Source organism: Salvelinus sp. IW2-2015, unplaced genomic scaffold (genome assembly GCF_002910315.2).
Source record: "Salvelinus sp. IW2-2015 unplaced genomic scaffold, ASM291031v2 Un_scaffold2671, whole genome shotgun sequence".
Classification (NCBI taxonomy): Eukaryota; Metazoa; Chordata; class Actinopteri; order Salmoniformes; family Salmonidae; genus Salvelinus; species Salvelinus sp. IW2-2015.
Window position 1 is genome coordinate 20,806 of NW_019943977.1, and position 23,362 is coordinate 44,167.

Genomic DNA, 23,362 nt, shown 5'->3' on the forward strand with positions numbered 1-23,362 from the left:
GGCCCTGTTAAATAATATCTGACCAAGACCAGATGCCCCTAGGCCCTGTTAAATAATATCTGACCAAGACCAGATGCCCCTAGGCCCTGTTCGATAATATTTAACCTCAGGTCTTGTAGCTAGCTACATATCACCAAGATGTCTGTTGCTCAAACAGTCTCCTCCATACAGAGACATACACTTAACAGATAACACTAGAGCCACACGGTGTAAATTGTCAGTCTAGTTGGTCTATGAGCCTGTAAGCCTGAGCAGTGTAGCGTACCAACATGTAAACAGTGTAACACAGTAGGGTCTGAGTGTAACACAGTAGGGTCTGTGACTCAAATGGCATCCTATTACCTATATAGTGCACTACTTTTGATCAGGGCCCATGGAGCTCTGGTCAAAAGAAGTGCCCTATGTAGTGGATAGGTAGCCATTTGGGACACTGCCTCGGTCTGGACAGAATGTGCTGCCTGTCGACACAACCACTTCTGCTCCCTGACGGTGGGAGCAGAAAGGGGCAGATGGGAGGGAAGGTGATACCCCATCTAGCCCCCCTCCAGTGCTCTCTCTAGCAGTGTCTTCCAACGACCCTCTCATATCCAGCGGAACACACACTCGTCATCGCATAGACACTTGCTCACACACACACACACACACACACACACACACACACACACACACACACACACACCATTGTTGTATGACATGGCGTAAGGAAATAACATGTGGGTTATCATCTGTTGGTGCTCTCTCACACTGTTTCCTTTGTTTCTGTCTCTCTTCCATCACTCTTCCTTTCCCTCAGTCAGCAGACTCTCTCTCTGCTGTTGTTGAATTCTCTCTCTCTTCCCTCAGTCAGCAGACTCTCTCTCTGCTGTTGTTGAATTCTCTCTCTTCCCGTCAGTCAGGGCAGACTCTCTCTGCTGGCTGTTTTGAATTCTCTCAGTCTCTCCGCTCAGTGCAGCAGACTCTCTCTACTGGCTGTTGTTGAAGTTTCTCTCGTTCTTCCCTCAGTCAGGCAGACTCTCATCTCTGATATTGGTTGAATTCTCTACCTCTTCCTCAGTCAGCAGACTCTCTCTCTGCTTGTTGTGTGAATTCTCTCTCTTTCCCCCTCAAAGTCAGCAGACTTCTCTCTCTGGCTGTTGTTTGAATCTCTCTCGTTCCCTGCAGTCGAGCAGACTGCTCTCTTTGCTGTTGTTGAAATTCTCTCTCTCTTCCCATCAGTCAGCAGACTCCTCTCTCTGGCTGTTGTTGGAATTCTCTCTCTTGCCCTCAGTCAGGCAGACTCTCTCTCTGCTGTTGTTGAATTCTCTCTCTTCTCCTCAGCAGACATCTCTCGGGTTTGATGCCTTCCCTCAGTCGAGTCAAAGACTCTCTCTCTGGTGTATACTTCCGCTCAATCAGAATTTTGCGTGAATTCTCTCTCGTTCCCTCAGTCAGCAGACCTCTCTCTGCTGGTTGTTGAATTATTTCTGTCTCTTCGTTTCTCCTGTCTCTCTGGATTTGATCTCTGTTACTCATCACTTTGTCAGTTCTCTCTTTGGAACTCCCCAGTAACTAATGGCTGTAGCACATTCTTCGCGTGTCCTGTCTTTCAGACTGAAAAAGAACACACTATTTTCTGCTCTCTCTCTCTTTTCATCGCATTCTCAAAGGAAACACATATTTCTCTCTCTCTCTCTCTCTGTCTGCACTAATACTGTGAAGAGGAAATTGTTGGCATCTCTGGTCACAAGTATGATCAGTGCTGCTGGGTCACATGACGGTGGTGGAGCCAGTAACGGACAGAGACTGGAACTGAACTGACTACAGAAGGGGCCTGGGTCCGGTTCATTAGGACACCAAATGGAGAGAGAAACTAGACTAAAACTAGGTGGGGATTCCTGGACCGTCCAATAAGGAAGTGTTCCTTTTTGTTTTGCAGTTGTAAAAGGTTTTGCTGGTTGTCCTAACGACACGACCCTGGCGTTCGGCATCAGGCCCTAGTTTTTTCTGTTCTTCAACAGTGCATTGTTAGATGGAAAGAGAGAGAAGCATAAGTGGATGGCGTCGCCTGTTAGAATACTTTTCAGAAGACCTCCTCATCTCCATCTCATTGTATGTTTCTACTGGCCCCGTCGTTGATGAGATGACAGGATGGAGAAATAAGGCCCTGTCGTTGATGAATGACTGGATGGAGGAAATAAGGCCCTGTCGTTGATAGATGACTGGATGGAGAAATAAGGCCCTGTCGTTGATGAGATGATCTGGATGGAGAAATAGAGGCCCTGTCGTTGATAGATGCAGGATGGAGAAATAAGGCCCGTCGTTGATAGATGACTGGATGGAGAAATAAGGCCCGTCGTTGATAGAGACTGAGGATGGAGAAATAAGGCCCTGTCGTTGATAGATGACGGATGGAGAAATAAGGCCTGTCGTTCATAGATGACGGTGATGAGAAATAAGGCCCTGTCGTTGATAGATGACTGGATGGAGAAACAGAGGCCCCGTCGTTGAGGGACTGGAAGAAACAAGGCCCCGTCGTTGAGGGATGGAGAAACAAAGGCCCGTCGTTGATGAGGATGGAGAAACAAGGCCCGCGTGTTGAGGATGGAGAAAAAGGCCCCGTCGTTGAGGGATGGAGAAACAAGGCCCCGTCGTTGAGGGATGGAGAAAACAAGGCCCCGTCGTTGAGGGATGGAGAAACAAGGCCCGCGTCGTTGAGGGATGGAGAAACAAGGCCCCGTCGTTGATAGACGACTAAATGGATAAATAAACATGCAGGTCACAGGCAAAACAGTCAAATTGAAACTTTCCTCTCTTCCCCTTCTTAGATTTTTTCCATCGTGGTCTTCTCCTGCATCACGGCGGAGGGATTTGTCAACAAGTCGCACAGCCCCTACGCGCATTGCGTCTTCAACCAGAATGACTCGGCGTGTCACTACGCTGTGGGCATCGGTGTCATAGGTAAGTAGTCTAATGGTTCTGGGTTACAGGTTCTAATCCCAGACTGACTGAGAATGGTGTTGGGTGAAGTTGCCCCAAGATGCTGATCTTGGGACAGTTAAGCATTTCCCCCCACTAATAGTTAGGATGGGGAGGGGAAGCTGATCCTAGATCTGTACCCGGGGGAAACCACCTTGAGTGGGAAAAATCTGGTCGGGGCCAGGCAGAAAACAGGATCAGAGATGGCATCTCCCGCCGTTGTGCCCTGGGTTCAGATAACAGAAAAATAATTGTTTGTGTCTCTGTGACAATCGACAATAGAAGGTATCACTTTATGCAGAGCTATGGTGTAGTGCCGGGAGTGTTACCACATCTCATAATACGACTCCTGCAGGAGACTGGGGTTGATTCCTTGTCTGCATAATACGACTCCCTGACAGGAGACTGGGGTTGATTCCTTGTTCATAATACGACTCCCCGCAGGAGACTCGGGTTGAATTCCTTGTCTCATAATACGACTCCCAGGAGACTGGGGTTGATTCCTTGTCTCATAATACGACTCCCCACAGGAGACGGGTTGATTCCTTGTTCATAATACGACTCCCCCAGGAGACTGGGGTTGATTCCTTGTGTCATAATACGACTCCCCGCAGGAGACTGGGGTTGATTCCTTGTGCTCATAATACGACTCCCCGCAGGAGACTGGGGTTGATTCCTTGTCTCATAATACGACTCCCCGCAGGAGACTGGGGTTGATTCTTGTCTCATAATACGACTCCCCGCAGGAGACTGGGGTTGCAGTCCTTGTGTCATAATACGACTCCCCGCAGGAGACTGGGGTTGAGTCCTTGTGTCATAATACGACTCCCCGCAGGAGACTGGGGTTCAAAACCCTGCGTTCTTCTTACTGTTTCTCCCACTTGCCTGACTCCCCACCTCATTTCTTACAGTCTCAATAAAGTGTTAAAATATATATATTTATATAAGTATTTTATTTCTCTAGCCTTCCTGGCCTGTTTTTTCTTCCTTTATTGGACGCCTACATGCCGCTGATGAGCAACGCAAAGGAGAGGAAGTACGCTGTCATGGCCGACCTGGGATTCTCAGGTGAGGAGGGGGTAAGGGGAGGTGTGTGTGAACCTAGGGTTGTGGTGTGAGGAAAGAGCTTCCAGGCACCTAGGTCTTGTTCATCATAGCACCACATGGAAGAAAACGGACTGAAACGGGGAGGGACTGCCTGGAACGTACAATAAGAAACGCTTATTATATATTTTTCATTGATTAAAGGTTTCATAACATTTTCAGTTGTGTTCCCTAATGAACGTGACCCTGTAGGTAGTGTAAATAAGTATATTCCTTGTTTCTTGTCTGTTTGTATCAGGTGTGTGGACGTTCCTGTGGTTCGTGTGTTTCTGCTCCTGGCTAGCCAATGGAGTCGTACGCTTGATGTCAGTGGATTCCCCCAGGACGCCGCCCGCGCCACCATCGCCTTCTCTTTCTTCTCTATTGCCACCTGGGTGAGGAGGACTGTCACTACAGCTACAGCTGCCTTACTGCTTCCTTTACTAGCAGCTGCTTACTGCCTCTCTTTATACAGCTACAGCTGCCTTACTGCCTCTCCTTTACTACAGCTAGCAGCTGCCTTACTGCCTCTCCTTTACTACAGCTGCCTTACTGCCTCTCTTACTACAGCTGCCTTACTGCCTCTCCTTTACTACAGCTGCCTTACTGCCTCTCCTTACTAACAGCTGCCTTACTGCCTCTCCTTTACTACACTGCCTTACTGCCTCCTTTACTACAGCTGCCTTACTGCCTCTCCTTTACTACAGCTGCCTTACTGCTCTCCTTTCTACAGCTGCTTACTGCCTCTCCTTTGCTACAGCTGCCTTACTGCTCTCCTTTACTACAGCTCCTTACTGCCTCTCCTTACTACAGCTGCCTTACTGCCTCTCCTTTACTACAGCTACAGCTGCCTTACTGCCTCTCTTACTACAGCTACACTATGGCCTGGTCATACCTTCACCACACTGACTGACTTATTTCATTAATTGATTCATTGACTGACTGATTTAATTAATGAATTGATTTATTAATTGACCCCTCTTTGTGTCTACAACAGGGAATCCTAACCTACTTCGCTTTGGGAGAATATCGCCGTGGTGTTGCCGATGTCACCCAGAGCATCTACGCCGAGCCTGCGCCGGAGCAGCACACCCCTTAGCCCTCCGACCTACGCCCCCTCGGCCTACACCCCCACCACCTACTCCCCGTACCCTTCCAGCGCGCCAGACGACTTCCAACAACCCCCCTTCACCCCCAGCACCATCACCACCACCCAACCCCAGGGGGACTACCAACCCCCCAACTACTGAGGGGCTCCGCGGTGAAGTTTCCCCTAGGTGCAGATCTAGGATCAGCTTCACTTCCCCCATTCCTAACCCCTAATGGTTACCATTAGTGGGGGAAATGCAAGATCTGACCCAAGATCAGTGTCTAGGCCAAGGGGCAATTTCACCGAACTATTACTGGGATAGAATTATGGAGAAAGGAAGAGTGGAAGCTCATTATCACCAGACCTGGGTTCAAATACTATTTGAAATATTTGTTTTGCTTTTGTCTGTCTGGAGTGCAAGGTGGGTGGAGTTTGCACTCTGTCAACTTTTACATTGGTTTAATTTGCAACAGGGAAACTGGATGAAAGCACAGACCGATAATGGTTTTAAATAGTGTTTGAACACAGGTCTGCTTACTACTAATTCAGTGGATGATGTGGTTAAAGGGAGACTTCTACCCTGAGACAGGGGCGCAGCTGAGGGGCAGGGGCAAAAGTCAGAGCCTGGTCACGTGACACGGGAGACTGGAGGTCACATGATTTGGGATATGCGAAAAACGGCCGATGAGAGCTCTCGTGGGAGGGGCAAGTGCTTGCTTTAGCTAATCAGTGTGCTTGTCTCCCCCCTCTCTGTTCAGAACTCTAGTCCCCTGCTTCTGTGTTCCAGAAGGAAGGATAATGTGTATCTGTCAGAGGAGGCTGGTGGGATGAGCTATAGGAAGACCTGCTCATTGTAATGGCTGGAATGGAATAAATGGAACGGTATCAAATAAACCACATGTTTGACTCGGTTCCATGTATTTCATTCCAGCCGTTAGTGAGCCGGTCCTCCTATAGCTTCCTCCCACCAGCCTCCTCTGGTGTCTGTACATACTAGATATTSATAGTTGAACCGCCAATTCTTTGAATGGCTGTAGTGTGTTTTTTAAAAACATTTTATCTTTTTGTTTTCAATTTAGCACAATTATGTTGATGACACGCAAGCACAGTGTTTTATTCTATGTCAAAAAAGTATGTTTATTTAATTGACCAGTGTATCGTGAGACTACTGAATTCTACAGGATAAGCCAACTATAAGCCAAATGCCCAAGAAAGCCTTATTATTAATGTCCTATGTAAACTGCTGGGCTTTTGTCCCACTTCAGGAGCCGTAGACAGACTTTGGCTGTGTCCCAAATGGCACCCAATTCTCTTTATAGTGCACTACTTTTGATCAGGACCCATARGGCTCTGGTCAAAAGTAGTGCACTATATATAGGGTGTCATTTAGGATACACARGTCCTTTTTCATAACTCTTAAATCCTGTCTATCTGATAACAGTCAAGGTAAAGCCATAAAAAGCCTAAAGAAAGAAACACATTAAAGTGCTCATTAAATCCCACGTTGAAAACACAAGGCTTGTTTGCTCAACTGATCTGTGTAATATGCATGTTCCTATCTAGTCATTATGTATTGAGTTTTCAGTCATCTTTTATATGTCTACTGTCCACAAAAACTACAGCAACTGGAGGGGTTGAAACTCGGCTGTAACCAAGAGATAAATTAGTCCCAATTCTCCACCCTTCTCACAAAGTGGGCACTGCACTGGCCTACTTTTCCCCTGTGGCTTTGACAATGGTGGAAACTCCCTCCAGCCAATCCTTACACCAGTGCTTTTAGAACCATGTGCACTGGAGAAGGTGGAGAATCGGAACATAAGTCTTCCACTGCCGCTACATAAAGCCATCTATGGTTTGTATTACTTTGTGGGTTTCCTATCAGTCTTTCTGAGTCTGAGACCACTGCCTGCTTTGTACTACTAAAGGTAAARGTATAGTAATTCATGAATAATCTTCTTACTGCCAAGACTGACTTCAGGAACCTCAGTGCGGCAGCTGGGTCATGTTCATTAGGCACCAAATGGAAGAAAAACCGCTACAATATGAACATTAACAAACACACAATTACCGAACTTCAGAAGCTATTTTAAATACATTTTCTTGGTCCTAGCGTCATTGATGTTCAGAGAACATTGAGGGGAGTTCCTGCTTTCAAAACAAGTAAAACAGTTGGAAGGTTTTCATCAGGCAAATGCTTAGTTGGTTTTTCCATTGCAAAAAGTTTTGCTTGTGTGGCACTAATGAACACGATCAAGAGCTGTGACTATACTCCCGGTCCACCAAGGTCCAAGTGTGCTTTGGCACACTACTTCAATCATCTGACTGACTTTAAATGTAAATCATACAGGACTAACTTAAGCACTTGATAACAATACAATACTTGGGATTTCATCAATTGCTTTTCTTTAAAGTGGCAATCTGCAGATACATTTTTGGATGTATTAATGATATGTACCAATTGATTCTTGAAGAATAGAACTTATAAATGCTCATGAGGTTAGTTCAATTGTTGTACCCCATCAGAACCCAAAATATGAGCTTTTTTTACTCTGATGTTTGTGAACAAAGTAAATGTAAACAAACACTATTTAGCCTCAACATGGTTAACTATAATTTTGATATCATGGATGGTCAGTCCTCGTAATACATAACTCTATGAGTTTGAGCCCCATCCCTCAGCTTTTTACTGAAACGGGTGGGGAGACGATTTGTTATTGTTTCAACTGCTGATTGGCGCTTTAAAGGACAAGACTGAAAACAGCAGACGTAGTATCCATTGAAGAATGGCTTCTATGGAAATGTTATGCACTTCTCTTAACAAGAACCCTGGTATACTTTGTTGACGGTGCCTTAGACGTACTTGTATGTAATGTTGACACCATGGTGACCTTGAGTCCACCATAGACAAGCATAGATGTACATATTCACATATAGATGTGTGTAGGTAAATATAGACACACACATAGATAAGTTGTATAATAACACATCATAGGAGTCCACTTGGCCAAAGGGAAGACCTCACTGAGTGTGTCCAAAATGGCACCCTATTCCCTATATAGAGCACTACACTGTATGGGCCCTAGTCTAAAGTTGTGCACTACATAGGGATTAGGTTGCCATTTGGGACACAGATGTATTTATTAAATGTGAGTGATGCTACTTTGCAAGGCTAGTAGTGGAAACATTTTGGGAGGGTAGAAACGCTCCCTCTATTTATATGTATACAGGACAGTGGAGGCTGCTGAGGGGAGAACGGCTCATAATAATGGCTGGAATGGAGTGAATGGAATGGTATCAGACACGTGGTTGTCTTATGTTTGGTACCATTCCAGACTTATTATGAGCGTCCTCCCCTCAACAGCCTCCACTGATAGTGGCACCAACCATTTCAATTTTCCCTAGTGCCTGTGTGAAGTGTCCTTCCTACAGAAGGCTCAAACGCGATGGTGTATACACTCTATTTGCCCAATAAACTCAAACTGTCCATATATTTACTTTATAAAACCTTGAACAAAATCATTTTAAGCCATGATGACACACTTGAGCAACTGAAGGGCATATTCAGGATTATCAAACTGTTGCCTTGTGTTCATAAATGTCAGGAGATGTGATGGAGTGAGTGATGTTGCAATTTGTTGTTTGCAATCCTGAACATACCCCCTAGATGTCCACTTGGCCTAGTGAGGCGGTGTCTACACAGGCAGCCCAATTCTGATCTTTTGACCAGTGAAATCAGATCTTTTGCCCATAATTGGGCAAAAGATCAGAATTTGGCTGCCTGTGTAATGCAGCCTTACTGTTCAAATGAAACCTCACCAGTTAGCAACCTTTGTATCTATGATTGATTGATAGCCAAGAGTTCTGTAAGTATGTGATTTGTAGTTTAGTATTGGGACTGAGTTAATTGATTGCGTTTTGTTTTCTGTATTGTAGGGGTGATGTGTATATTTCACTTTTTGTCCATTGTTTTATCGTGTTAGATAACCAATGATGTATATGATTTGATTTACACTTGATCACCACCACCACAGATCTAAATGAAAGTGTAGATGAGTATTTCTCACTTATTTTACATTTATGAAGTTAATTTGCAAATTGTGTCACACTTCCCTTAAACACACAAAAAAAATAGCACCAGAAACCTGTTAGTTCAGTTGTGTTCTATTGAATTGAATGCTCAATATGTATGTCACAAGGATATAATTTGTTCTGTCTAAATGACATGTGTGTCTGCGTGGGGCAGAATAAAATTTGCCTTAAATCCAATATTTGGTCATAATTTGACTGGTTTAAAAAAATACATGTTTACAATCCAGATTGAGTGACTAATGTACTGCGTTGGGGATTTCTGTGTTACATAAAAATCATCTTAATTGGCAGCTAGTTACTGTAACACAACATGCCAACTGCCAAGACCTAAAGGTTATTTCAGTCAAGGCTAGTACATTGGATTGCAATCCAGCGCCATTTCTTTCACTCAGTTACTAGGGTGATTGGCAACTATAATGTTAAGTGTTGGGTGCATGTTTCTGTGCTCGAGAAACCCCGAATTGTTCCTATACACACAAAAAGCTTCTCTCAAATGTTGTGCACAAATGTGTTTAATCCCTATTTTTTTATTAAAAAAAAAAAAAATCCCCCTTTTCTCCCCAATTTTCGTGGTATCCAATCGCTAGTAATTACTATCTTGTCTCATCGCTACAACTCCCGTACGGCTCGGGAGAGACGAAGGTCGAAAGTCATGCGTCCTCCGAAGCACAACCCAACCAAGCCGCACTGCTTCTTAACACAGCGCGCCTCCAACCCGGAAGCCAGCCGCACCAATGTGTCGGAGGAAACACCGTGCACCCGCCCCCCTCGGTTAGCGCGCACTGCGCCCGGCCGCCACAGGAGTCGCTGGAGCGCGATTACATCCCTATTAGTGAGCATTTCTTCATTGCCAAGATAATCCATCCACCTGACAGGTGTGGCATATCAAGAAGTTGATTAAACATTAACACAGGTGACCTTGTGCGGGGGATAATAAAAGGCCACGAAAAGGTGCAGTTGTCACAACACAATGCCAGATGTCTAAGGTTGAGGGAGCGTGCAATTAGCATGATGTAGTGGCACAACTGAGCAACAACAAAAAATTACCTTGAACACTGACAGTTATGGGTTCGACTTAACATTTTGCAAAATCCGGAAAATGACTTAACACAAACCATAAATGAACATTTAAAAAATATATTTATTTGTATTATAGGAGGCAAATCAGACCAGAACTACAAAAAGTAACAGTTGAATATTAAGTTGTGTACACTAGACTCATTGCATGGCAGTATGTAAGTTAGCAGGTGTATCCAAGTCTTAAAAAACATGATATGTACTAATTTGGGTTATGTTTTAGAAATATTTACATCGAAGTATAAGAAGCCCTATAAAATGACAGGTATTACACAGATACCATACCGTTCAGTGGGTTGATGGAGCTTCATTTATTGTCCCCACTCATTCCAAGTGCAAAACTTAAAGGGATGGTTCATTACTCCAATTAGAAAATGAATTCAACAACTATCCCTTTTAACTCATCTCCAGTCAAATTACCACACCTAAAATTTAAAGGGATTGTTCACCATCTCATTCAAAAGTTCCAATTCAAGTCAACTTCCCCTTTAAAGTCATGTGAGTGAACTATCCTTTAAGAATAGTCTACTGGTAATGATCAGACTTGCAGGGTGGCGAAGAGTTTCCGTGGCGATGTAGTGTTGTCAAGCAGTTTCCCTGTCATCACATGTGGTGGCGTATCGTCCCTGTGGGGGGCGCTATTCTCCTTCACCACATCCATCAGGCCACCGTAACACTTCCTGCACCGCGCATGGTACATATCGGCTCCACCAATCACCTCCACCTGGGGGCGGGGCACAGACAAGAAACAGGAAGTGAGGTCATGTCCAAATACAGGCACAGTCCTAAAATCAACCTCCTAACCCTTACTCCTTAGGGCAGATGCGAAAGGATCGGATGGGTAATAAATGGTGAAATGGGACACAGTGATAATTGTGATTCCTGCAGGGACTTTTCATTCCTAACTGGTTGACTAATAAAACAGGGATGATAGAGAGATCAAGAGGGGATTTCAGAAAGGGAGAGAAGCAGGTAGACCAGGACAGTGAATGTCAAGAGAGATTGGTTGTGACGACAAAGAGGATATGAAAAACCACCAGTCTCATTTCACTCCCAGAAGTTCAAGGGAATACAACCTTTGAGTCGGGAAGGCATGTGATGTTTCTACTGTATGATCCCTCCTCAGCTCTAATATAAATCATATCCCCCTCACCTCTTTCTCTGCCCCCAGTCTCTTGGTGTATGCTGCCTCCTTGTAACACTGCATACAGACAGCGTTCAGCTTCACAACGCTCTCAGCCAGGGGAACCAGGTTCAGGATGTTTCCAAAGGGCTGCAGACAGGTATGCTGCCTCCTTGTAACACTGCATACAGACAGCGTTCAGCTTCACAACGCTCTCAGCCAGGGGAACCAGGTTCAGGATGTTTCCAAAGGGCTGCAGACAGACAGGACAGAGAGTTCGGTCAGATAGTACACTAGCCAGAGAAATGTACTGTCTGTACAGACACACAGACAGACAGGATAGGGCAGAGAGGTCAGTCAGATAGTACACTAGCCAGAGAAATGTACTGTCTGTACAGACAGACATCATTCATACGCAGTTAATCATTCAAATTAAACTGACAAACTCTACATGTCAAATATTCTATTACCTGAGACAACTGTTACCGATGACGACACGATTACGATGCTAGACAACCAGGAGGCAGGCAGCAAACCTTGGATATGACTCATCATCCATGCCTACCTTTCTCTGGAAGGTTCCATCCAGGGCCGCTACGATTATAGTCTTCCCCATGTTGGCCATCTCCTCACAGAACTCCACTGTGTCTGGGAACTGACAAACACACAAACACAAGAAGAATGTGGCATGGATTCATAAGCATACGGGTATAACAGTTAGGACATGGTTGGTTATCATTGGTAATGTAGCATAGGTCAGTGATCTCCTCAGAGATGTTTCACCATTCTGTTGTAGCCCTGAACTAGATCACCTGATTCAACTAGTCAAGGGCCACCCGGTCTCCCGGGTGGCGCAGTGGTCTAGGGCACTGCATCGCAGTGCTAGCTGCGCCACCAGAGTCTCTGGGTTCGCGCCCAGGCTGGGCTGGGTTCGCGCCCAGGCTCTGTCGCAGCCGGCCGCAACCGGGAGATCCGTGGGGCGACGCACAATTGGCATAGCGTCGTCCGGGTTAGGGAGGGTTTGGCCGGTAGGGAGGGTTTGGCCGGTAGGGATATCCTTGTCTCAGTATGTAAAAATGTAATAAAATGTATGCACTCTACTGTAAGTCGCTCTGGATAAGAGCGTCTGCTAAATGACTAAAATGTAAATGTAAATGGCTTGATGGTTAGTTGACCAGTTGAATCAGGTGTGCTCGCTCTGGAACAGTTTAAATACGTGGAGCGTCTGGGGGAGACGGTTGAAAAAAGGTGGTCATAATAACACTAAGGAATATGGTGCTGATGACTCCATGTGCTTAACAGATGAATATCAATGGCAGGTTATTCAGCTGTAGAGAACATACAGGTAATGATCTGGTGAGGAACAAAGAGGATCACTCTGTTGGATACAGTGAGAGGGTAACAGACTAATGTACTATACTTACAAACTGTCCTTCGTCGATTCCGATGACGCAAGCCTGCAGAGCGAGAGAACGCACGTCACTCAGGGAGTTGGCTGGGACAGCTTCCATTGTGTTTCTGGTGTTTGTGTAGAAATAAATAAATAAATAAATACATACATACATATACACACACACACATATATAAAGAGACCATCCTACTAAATACATTAGTGATGCTGCAATTCTGTACATTTTGCCATGGGGCGGAGAGAAATGTTGAAAGTTTTTAATATATCTGAGTGAGACTGACTAACAAAATCAATCGCCCCTGGCTGGTAATTCGACCATGATGACAAGTTTAAATAGCTGGCCTCTAAACCAATTTAGCAATCTAAAAAATGTTAGCTGACATGGGCTATTTGACTGTCAGTGAGTGACGCAACAAGAGAAACTGCCGATGCACCGCCACATTTCAAAATGGCACCTTGTGTATTCTACTATTCAAACTCGCAAAAGCAGAGGGAAACAACTGTTGTCCTGGGTGGCAACAATGAGAATCAGGTGAATCAGGGTAATAATTAGTTCATGGGGGTGCGGTTAAATGTAATCTATACAAATCAGGAGATAATGTATTTGACATAAACCAGAGTGTTCTTACTTGTCATGCGTGGCCATGCCCTTCTCGGAGTAGCGTGTATCTTTGGCATATTTGACCACCAAACAGTTGTACTGAGCGATCTGGAAACGACGCACTCGCCTGATCAACTCAGTGCTGTTAATAAGAAAATAGATTTCAGTCAGTTATAGAAAAAATGTATCACAAACTAGTAATACAGCTATGAAGCGCTCTCTAAAACACTGCCGCGGAGTAGATGGTTACAGTTTATAGGATAAATGCAAAGATCCTATTAAATTACTAATATGTTCTAATTTGTAATACTATGTAAAGTACACACTACAGTAGCTTGTTACGAGCTAGTGCTTGAGATGCTGATTACAGTAAACCGTGTACTAATGCACTGTTACATTTGGCGGGCTACAATTCTAACGAGCTGCTATAGTCGTGCCATCAAGTTACGGTGGTTCACTGACTGTGTTGGTACAAAATCTTAGCGGTTGTCGTTAACAAATAAACAGCTGATTATGAAGAATTAGCCAACTGAAACCTTTTGCCAGAGAACATTGGGCCAAAGATGATCTGCAAACAAATGAGAGACAATGAGTTTGATGTGTACGATCGACATAGAAATCTAAACGTACAATCAGTGCACTGCATATGATTGAGTTATTTGGTTTGTTTTAAGATGATTATAAAAAGGTTTAGGGTAACGCATTTGTCTCAAAAATAAATTGTGAACGTACCTGGATCTGTCCTATTGCTTTCCGTGGGGAATTTGGCAGGATTCTTGGAACATTCAAACACTCCATTAAGTTAACCTTATGTTTCACAATATTCCTAATAATTATGAAAAATAACTCTGCACTCTTCGGAGAGGCTGAAAAGATTACGAATATCCCGCCGCGACGGTTTCTGTAAATGCTTGATCAGGGTCACTGAACGAACCAATCAGCTCACAGAATAATCACGTGACAAACGCGTCAGTAGGTCAAACGTTCGTTCTTCTGGCGGGAGACTTTGTTAATTATACTCATTACAAAGTTGTACTTTCATTTAGCTTGGACATAACTCATTTGTAATTGTACGGAGCTCCATAGTATTTAACATGTATCTAGACAATTCATGATAATACTCTGAAGGCACTACTGTAGTAGGCCTAGGCTAKCAAAGAGTGCGTTCTGTGTTACGGTGTTGCATGTATTGTCAGTTTAGTTAGTGAAACCCTTTTTACTCCACCCAACACAGGATGTCATGTTCTCCAGCACAAGGTACAGTACACCGTGTACTAATGCACTGTTACATTGGCCGGGCTGCAATTCTAACGAGCTGTTATTGTTGTGCCATCAAGTTACGGTGGTTCACTGACTGTGTTGGTACAAAATCTTAGCGGTTGTCGTTAACAAATAAACAGCTGTTTATGTAGAATCTGGCAACTGAAACCGTTTGCCCTGAGAACATTGTGACACCCGCAGACACTCGTCCCGCAGACCCGTTGGACCCACTGTCCTCGATGGTCGTTTTTTCTCCTGCTTATCTTTTGTCCAATTCCAAAGGTCTCTGTGTTGTGCCTATCGGAGTCTATCTGCTGTTGTTACATTCAAGAGAACAATGTCACGTCGGAAGGATATGAATAAGGATGTAAGTGATGTTAAGATGATGTACGTTTTGTGTCTGTTCATACAGTAGACATTGTACTGTAAATATGTACCCGGTGCAGCTGTAGCTCTGCGCTGTGTGTGATTGATTGAGACTAAAGACGTGGACCTCGGATATCAGGTTGTTTTAATAGTTCTCTCCTGCATCCAAAAGAAAATACACAACATTTGAAGAGCACAAATATGTGCGTGTCTCGTAAGTACGCGCTCTCCTATTCCCCAGGAGGCAGGCATGGTTAATAACAAATCAACATGCTATATTAACATATGAACCTGGTGTTATTCCATTTTTTGTATTCCATTTTAAAATTGAACCTTTATATAACAAAGTATTTTAACAACTGTTCGAAATATATAATAATGTCTAAAGTAGCCTAGTTCCTCTTTTTCAGAACCTACTCTCTTCATTTCTAAACTTTGCCTATCCATTTGCCATTATTACTATAAAATAAAGCACCGTTTCTCATATCTAAATATCGATTATAAATACTTTAGTTCACTGTTGAACAAACAAAAGTATAAACAAAAACCTGTATGTTGACTTCTGATATTAATAAAAGTTCCGAATGTCTACCGATTGAGGGCGCTGTTGGACTGCGCCCTCGCTGTCTGCCTGATCTTTATGAGCTAATGTTCCGACTCCAACCGGCTGGTACGTATGGCCGCCCGATTCACAACACACTTCTGTGTGGTTACTTTGACAGGAGCTAGAGAGGCAGTTTTCGCCCAGCCAGTGGTCGCACAGAATGTCGGCAGACGACGTTATCAAATCCCACGTGACGGCGCTCAAAGAAGGTCTGTCGATGTTTGATTAACTAGCCGATAAAGTTGATTATTGACAAGAGTGTGGGTTCAGGGAAGAGCAATAGCCAACTGATTGCTATAGGGATCTTTAGACTAGCCGTGACATATGGGTGGTGCCCGCAGTGCGAATAATGAAATGAATGGTTGGAAAGTAACCAACTGTATGTCGTTGGTTTGACTTATATTGTTGTTGTGCCCCGTATGTTTAACACGTAATTCTGTATCCGTAGGTTACACTACAGTTTAGTCAAAAATATATATTTTTGCAAAGTAAACAAAGGTGTGTCTCTGTATATTTCTCCGTGTGCATGTTTTTGGTGCGTGTGCAGGTACGGAGCGTGCCCGTGGCCTGGCCCAGACCCTCCTCAACGTTCCCTATGGAGAAGGAGAGGGGAGAAACTAGATGTCTATGTTCCCACCACCACTTCTCTAGGTGTGTGTGGTATAGCCTGTTTGTCAACAACACACCCTCCCTGATATTTCTCTTCAACTAGAAGATGACGATAGAATAACAGGATAATCAAGTGACACACATATAAACGCAACATGCAACAATTTCAAAGATTTGGCTGAGTTACAGTTAATATAAGGAAATCAGTCAATTGGAATAAATTCATTAGGCCTAATTTATGGATTCACATGACTGGGCAGGGTCGCAGCCACGGGTGGGCCTGGAAATCAGAATGAGTTTTCCTCCACAATAGGGCTTTATTACAGACAGAAATACTCCTCAGCCCCCTCCTCCCCCCCATCACCACAGACAGCCCTCAGGCATCTCCACAGACAGCCCTCCGGTATCTCCGCAGACAGCTGTCGGGCATCTCCGCAGACAGCCCTCGGGCATCTCCACAGACAGCCCTCGGGCATCTCCACAGACAGCCCTCGGGAATCTCCACAGACAGCCCTCGGCATCTCCACAACAGCCCTCGGCATCTCACAGACAGCCCTCGGGCATCTCCACAGACAGCCCTCGGGCATCTCCACAGACAGCCCTCGGCATCTCCACAGACAGCCCTCGGGCATCTCCACAGACAGCCCTCGGGCATCTCCACAACAGCCCGGATCACCACAGACAGCCCTCGGGCATCACCACAGACAGCCCTCGGCATCACACAGACAGCCCTCGGGCATCACCACAGACAGCCCTCGGGCATCACCACAGACAGCCCTCAGGCATCTCCACAGACAGCCCTCGGGCATCTCCACAGACAGCCCTCAGGCATCACCACAGACAGCCCTCAGGCATCATCCCTCTGATCCCAGCTACTGAGACACACACCACTTCATTCTTTATCTCGTGGTGAAATGAAATAACAGAAGGGTTTCACTGAAAACATGAAAACTGAGTTTATTTTCAGTCACTGATTATTTAAGATATTACATCACAATAGTGTTAAAAGAAGCATAAACCAAAACTCCAGATTCAATCTCCTGATCTAACACTAGTGTACTGCAGCTACAGTATGTTGTTGAGACCAAAGGGGGTATACTGTGGTGTTGTACTGTGGTGTAGTATTGTAGTGTACTGTGGTGTAATTCAGTAGTGTAGTACTGTAGTCAGTACTGTAGTGTACATTACTACTGTTGTGTAGTACTGTAGTGCAGTATGGCAGCAGCACATTACTGACAGCTGTGACAGATTTCTAATGACTTAAAGGGAATACGGTTTGCCCTTATCAAGGGGAAAACCCAGCTTTCACAACACATTACATGACACACAGGTGTGGAGGCAACATGGAACTGGAGAAACAAGGCATTTCCACAGTAGAAACTGCACACAGACACAGATCCACACAGACACAGGCAGTGCCCTGGGTTAGACAGCTCATATGCATCTGGTCTTGGATCTTCTAAGTGGGTGTTTGCGGGGAGGGGGTGAAGGTTTGTGGAGTGACGGAAAAAATGGCACAAATCGTCATTCTGTTACCAAACTTAGCATATGCACTGTTCTTCAAGTACATTAGTTTTTTTGGTCAATTTTCAGTGAAATGGTTAAAAGTAGTTATTGTGTTGTATGGGGCTGTTAACTTAGTTTTTTGTTTGACATACATTTTAAAGTAAAGAAATCTTGAGTGTCCGCATCATTCTGTTACTGTGGAATTGCCCATAACCAATGTTTTCTTTCTTCTTATAGATGTCCCACTGGTGATCTACCTCCATGGAGGCTACTGGCAGTTCCTTAGGTATCTATTATCTCTACTCCTTCTCTCATTATGTTACATTTGAGGAAATGCCTTGTTTCTTCTTCCTAGTAAGGAGGAGTCCGGGTTTATGGCCGTCCCATTGGTCCATAAGGGCGTCGTGGTGGTCGCCGTGGGTTACGACATCGCTCCCAAAGGTACCGTTGGTGTGTCCCTGGTTTGTGATGTCATAGCAACATAGGAGACATTATGAATGCGTCCCAAATGTCTCCCTGTTTATCTATAGCGTACTACTTCTGTAGACTGCAGCTGGGGTCTTCAGAGCACAGCAGCCTGTTGGTCGAGAGCAGCTTCAGCCCTATGGGCCCTGGTCTAAARTTGTGCACTGTAGGGAATAGGGTSCCATTTGGGACTCAGCCCGATCTCGCTGCCCTTTTTCACACATTCATCTCTATCTGTCCTTCGTTTGTTCCTATTTTTTCTTACTTTCCTCCTCTTCCCCGTTTCCCATCCAGGGAACATGGACGTGATGGTGTCTCAGGTGCGGAGGAGTGTGGTGTCCGTCATTCAACAGTATTCACACATTAGGTGCGCCCTCTTCATCAGTCTCAATCTCAGATCTGTACTTACTAAAGGCAGTSTTAATGCCTTTCTTGGAAGTTTTAAATCAACTTCCAAGAGTGGCTGAATATAATCTTTACTATCTGACTAAAGGATAGTAACAAATATGTCATGATTTGATGATATGAATGTCTAGGCTAGGGGTTGGTTTCTGACTGGCAATTCTCTCTGTCTCTCTCTGTGTCTCTCTCTCTCTCTCTAGTGGTCTGTACCTGTGTGGCCACTCTGCGGGGGCCCACCTGGCTGCTATGATCCTCTCTACAGACTGGTCTCAGTACAGTGTGACCCCTCAGATCAAAGGTGAGAGGTTAGAGGTCAGGAGATAGCGGGTTGTCAGCAGAGACGTGAGCTCAGTAATCTTTCTCCATAATCACAGAAAGACCTGCTTTTTTATTTTGAATGATTGACAATCTTCTCTCCCTCCTATCTCCTTACCCATACATTGTCTCTCTCTCTCTCTCTCTCTCTCTCTCTCTCTCTCTCTCTCTCAGGTGCGTTCCTGGTCAGTGGTATATATGACCTCCTGCCCATCCTGTCCACCTATGTCAACGAGCCTCTGAAGATGACAGAGTACGTACCATGTTTTTTTTTAAATTGAGAGACAAGCTTAATGTTTTCTTTACTGACCATAATTTCCACTTGTCTGACCGCTTGCATGATGACGAGTTTCTCACACGACTGGCCTATCTGGGTGATTTTTTTTTCTCACCTGAATGGTCTGAATCTAGGATTACAGCGACGCTGTGCAACTATATTCAATGTGTGGGACAAAATTGAGGCTATGATTAAGAAGTTGGAGCTCTTCTCTGTCTGCATTAACAAGGACAACACACAGGTCTTTCCATCATTATATGATTTTTCTGTGTGCAAATGAACTCAAGCTTACAGACAATGTCAAATGTAATATAGCGAGTGAGCTGGGTGCACAATTACGCAGGTACTTTCCCGAAACGGACGACACAAACAACAGGATTCGTTATCCCTTTCATGCCCTGCCTCCAGTCCACTTACCGATATCTGAACAAGAGAGCCTCATTGAAATTGCAACAAGCGGTTCTGTGAAAATTGAATTTAATCAGAATCCACTGCCAGATTTCTGGATTGGGCTGCGCTTAGAGTTTCTTGCCTTGGCAAATCACGCTGTTAAGACACTGATGCCCTTTGCAACCACGTACCTATGTGAGAGTGGATTCTCGGCCCTCACTAGCATGAACACTAAATACAGGCACAGACTGTGTGTGGTAAATGATATGAGACTGAGACTCTCCAATACAACCCATCATTGCAGAGGTATGTGCATCCTTTCAAGCACACCCTTCTCATTAACCTGTGGTGAGTTATTCACAATGTTTGAAGAACAAATAAGTTTTTATATGTAAAATGGTTAAATAAAGATCAACATTATTGATTATTATTATTTGTTCCCTGGTCCTATAAGAGCTCTTTGTCACTTCCCACGAGCCGGGTTGTGACAAACTCAGACTCACTCTTATGTTTAATAAATGTATCGTATAGTGTGTGTGTGTGTGTGGCAGGCTTACAATGATGGCAAAAAAACAACATTTGAGAGTGCACTGACCCAGGTGCTAGAGGGGGTACAGCTGGAGGTTGAATGTTTGAAGGGGTACGGGACTATAAAAAGTTTGGGAACCACTGCTCTACCTTATCTACTAATGGTCACCTAAGGTCAGTGAGTAATGGTGTTTATCAGTGGCCGAATTATTTGTGTGTGTTTGGCATTGTGTATGTGAGAGAAGGTTAAATTAATCCTATATTTAGAGAGAGAGATGTAGTCTGTGTGTTTGCTCTGTGGGTGTCCAGTAGCAGTCAGTGCCAGTCAGAGCCATCACCAGAAGCTCCCCTCTCTCTCTCACTTCTTTTTTTCCCTCTTTCTCTCTGTCTCACTCTCTCTGTCTCTTCACAGAGAGGTGGCTCTGAGGAACAGTCCTAGTCAGYTGGTTCCGCAGCTCAAACTCTCCTCCTCCGACTGTGACATCGTGGTTGCCGTGGCGCAGAACGACTCGCCAGAGTTCCGGAAGCAGTCGGAGRACTACTACAAAGTCAGTACAGACTGAACACACAGAAGTAGAACACAGAATCAGAGCTGATGAATAGAATGTGTCCGAGTTCCATGGATGGAAAAACAGACATTGTCTGGGACACATTAGAATATATCTAGATTGTTCTTGTTGCAAGATTTCAGAAAGTGACAAAACAATTCACCTTTATAACAGCTGAACCCTTATATTTTTGGAAGAGTTTTAGGGCCTAGAAAACTACTATCTTTCTGTCCCTTTTTTTTCTCCCTCCTTTGCTCTCCCTCTCTTCCCTTCCTCTCTCCCTCCTCTCCTCCTTCCCTCTTGCAGGCTCTGGAGTCAACAGAAGGACTGAAGGTGACATTGGAGGACGTTCCAAACACAGATCACTTCAACATATCGCCGCAGCTAGTCGACGGAGACTACCACCTCACTCAGGTAGGTACCCCCATCCCTTCCTCTTTCTCCCTCTTCCTCCTTATATCCCTTCCTTTTTCTTCTCCTTTTCTCGCTCGCCCCTCCCTACCTCCCTCCCTATCTCTTTCCAAGTCACAGTCAACCTTTGAGGAAAATAAAAAGTGTATTAGCTAGACAGTGTTATTTCCTCCAGACCTTAGTGTGGGGTGCTTTTTGGGAGTCACTCTCCTTGAGCTAATGATCATTACTCATCATGAGTATCAGTCTGTCTCAGAGGTTAAGATGCACTTGACCTTTGTGACCTTTGTCTTTATGCGTCTACCTCCTCCTTGTACAGCTGCTGTTAAAGATGATGGGGAAGAGCTAAAGAGATACAGGGACACCGGCCAATCAATGAAGAGATACAGGGACACTGGCCAATCATTGAAGAGATACAGGGACACCAGACAATCATTGAAGAGATACAGGGACACTGGCCAATCATTCATTTACATATCAACCACAAACACCTCTGTTCTGATGGCTATTGGCTAAACAAGGTGGTTAGGTAACAGGTATTATGTTTTGTGTTACAGAACCTCCGGGGTGAAGATTCCCTTAGTTACAGTTCTTGGATCAGTTTTGATTCCTCTTAACTTGAACTATTAGTGGGAAAAAATGCAAAACTGACCCAAGATCAGCGTATAGGGGCAACTTTACCCTGCTCCGTTAGAGTGGCCTGGAGTGTTTTTTAAACCCCAAATTCCCCCCCCCCCCTCACGGTCTTACAGTAACAACCAGATGAAACTAAGTTTGCATCCCAAATGGCACCCTATTCTCTATATATAGCGCTCCGGTCAAAAGTAGTGCACTATACAGGGAACATGGTACCATTTAGGATGCACCCTATCTCACCGTCTGGCCCAGTACTATCTCACACTACACTATGGATTTGTCCCAAATGGCACCCTATTCCCTATATAGTGCAGTACTTTTGACTAGAGCCCTATGGGTACCTATGGGCCCTGGTTAAATGTAGTGCACTATAGAGGGAATAGGGTGCCCATTTAGGATGTAAGCTATACCTCTTCACTCTGTTACTGCTATAACAACTGGTTTGGGGTCAGCTCTTAGGAATCTTTTAAGGAAATGGTCAAACTGATCCTGGACCAGCCAAAGTTTGACAACATAAWATGCGTCCCAAATTGYATYCTCATATAGTTCACTAGTTTTAACCAGGTCTATTTCACTAGGTAGGGTATAGGGTGCCATTTGGGACTGAAGCATAGCCTGCCAGGATAAAGTAGCAACACTTGTTTCCAGAGYGAGCGAGATAGCTAATCAGTTAACCAATCACTATGCACAAATGAATATTGTCTTCATTGCAATTTTGCCAATGCCAGTCGATTTCATTGCTTGTTTTAGTGGCACAGTGTAGTTGATAACGCGGCGACAGTGGCACTTTTTTGTTTCTTTGTATTGTTACATCACTTCCTGTGTTTGTTTCTGAACCATAGAAATAGGCCACCCATTATGGGTGGCCTATTCGTTGACTTGAATAAGGAGGCCTGTTCTCTGAACCATATTGACTGGGAATCTTTCCCCACTATGTTGTTCACCTGTTATTATAACTTTATTCACCTGTCATTAGAACCAGGGTTCAAATTATACATTGGCTCTTGGGGGTGCATGAACGACGAGGGTGTTCAGTCTGGCCTATCCCCCCCCCCTGTAATTCAAACCCTGGTTATTTTCTAAAGGACATGAACAGGGTCTGGACTTCTCGTGTTAAGATTAAGTACATGACATGAATTGAAATCGGTATGACGAAAGGTGAATGTTGGCATTCAATAGGGTACGTTTGGAATGGTGAAAAGTAGTGCACTATATTAGGGAAAAGGTTGCCATTTTGGACATATGTCAATGTTTACCTATATAATTGTCAGATGTGTGTTACACATGGAATTAATTGTAACATTTATCCCAAAATAACCTTTTGACACTTGAATTTGTCTCTCACAATCTAGAACTAAGGAATACTGTATTTTGTTTATTATTCTACCCTAATATGAAATTGTCAATCTAGATTTGCACACTAAAATGTAATAATTGTTTTATGTGGGTCATTCTGCCTAAATGCTTGTTTACATGACATGACTAGTAATAATGTTGGTGGGAGAATTATGTAAAATATCACAATAAATGTGTATGTCATAGAAGTGTGCMAATTCTTTTAAATYTTTCTTTTTGAGAAAATAAGGGTGAGTTTCAGAGACGGGACTGTCAGGGAA

The 23,362-nt window shown here is 44.3% G+C and overlaps 2 protein-coding genes and 1 pseudogene across 2 annotated transcripts; 2 read left to right on the forward strand and 1 right to left on the reverse strand.

The window, feature by feature from the left end:
• The window catches only part of LOC112074523 (synaptogyrin-2-like), an 11,430-nt pseudogene extending 2,036 nt beyond the window's left edge, over positions 1-9,394 (forward strand).
• A 944-nt stretch (positions 9,395-10,338) lies between these two features.
• On the reverse strand, positions 10,339-14,336 carry tk1 (thymidine kinase 1, soluble). The gene is made up of 7 exons (XM_024141688.2): positions 14,162-14,336; positions 13,966-13,997; positions 13,458-13,571; positions 12,842-12,935; positions 11,983-12,072; positions 11,448-11,567; positions 10,339-11,018 (listed from the first exon to the last, which is right to left on the reverse strand). Exons 1-7 carry the CDS (start codon positions 14,225-14,227, stop codon positions 10,833-10,835), a joined length of 702 nt encoding a protein of 233 aa, XP_023997456.1. The 5' UTR covers positions 14,228-14,336; the 3' UTR covers positions 10,339-10,832.
• Positions 14,337-14,710: 374 nt separating this feature from the next.
• On the forward strand, positions 14,711-23,290 carry afmid (arylformamidase). The gene is given in 12 exon segments (XM_024141686.2): positions 14,711-15,056; positions 15,778-15,868; positions 16,207-16,263; positions 16,266-16,310; positions 18,012-18,060; positions 18,130-18,215; positions 18,534-18,606; positions 18,842-18,939; positions 19,131-19,209; positions 20,564-20,699; positions 21,006-21,113; positions 21,430-23,290. Coding segments are annotated over 12 exon segments (882 nt in total). The 5' UTR covers positions 14,711-15,026; the 3' UTR covers positions 21,460-23,290.
• Positions 23,291-23,362: the final 72 nt, after the last annotated feature.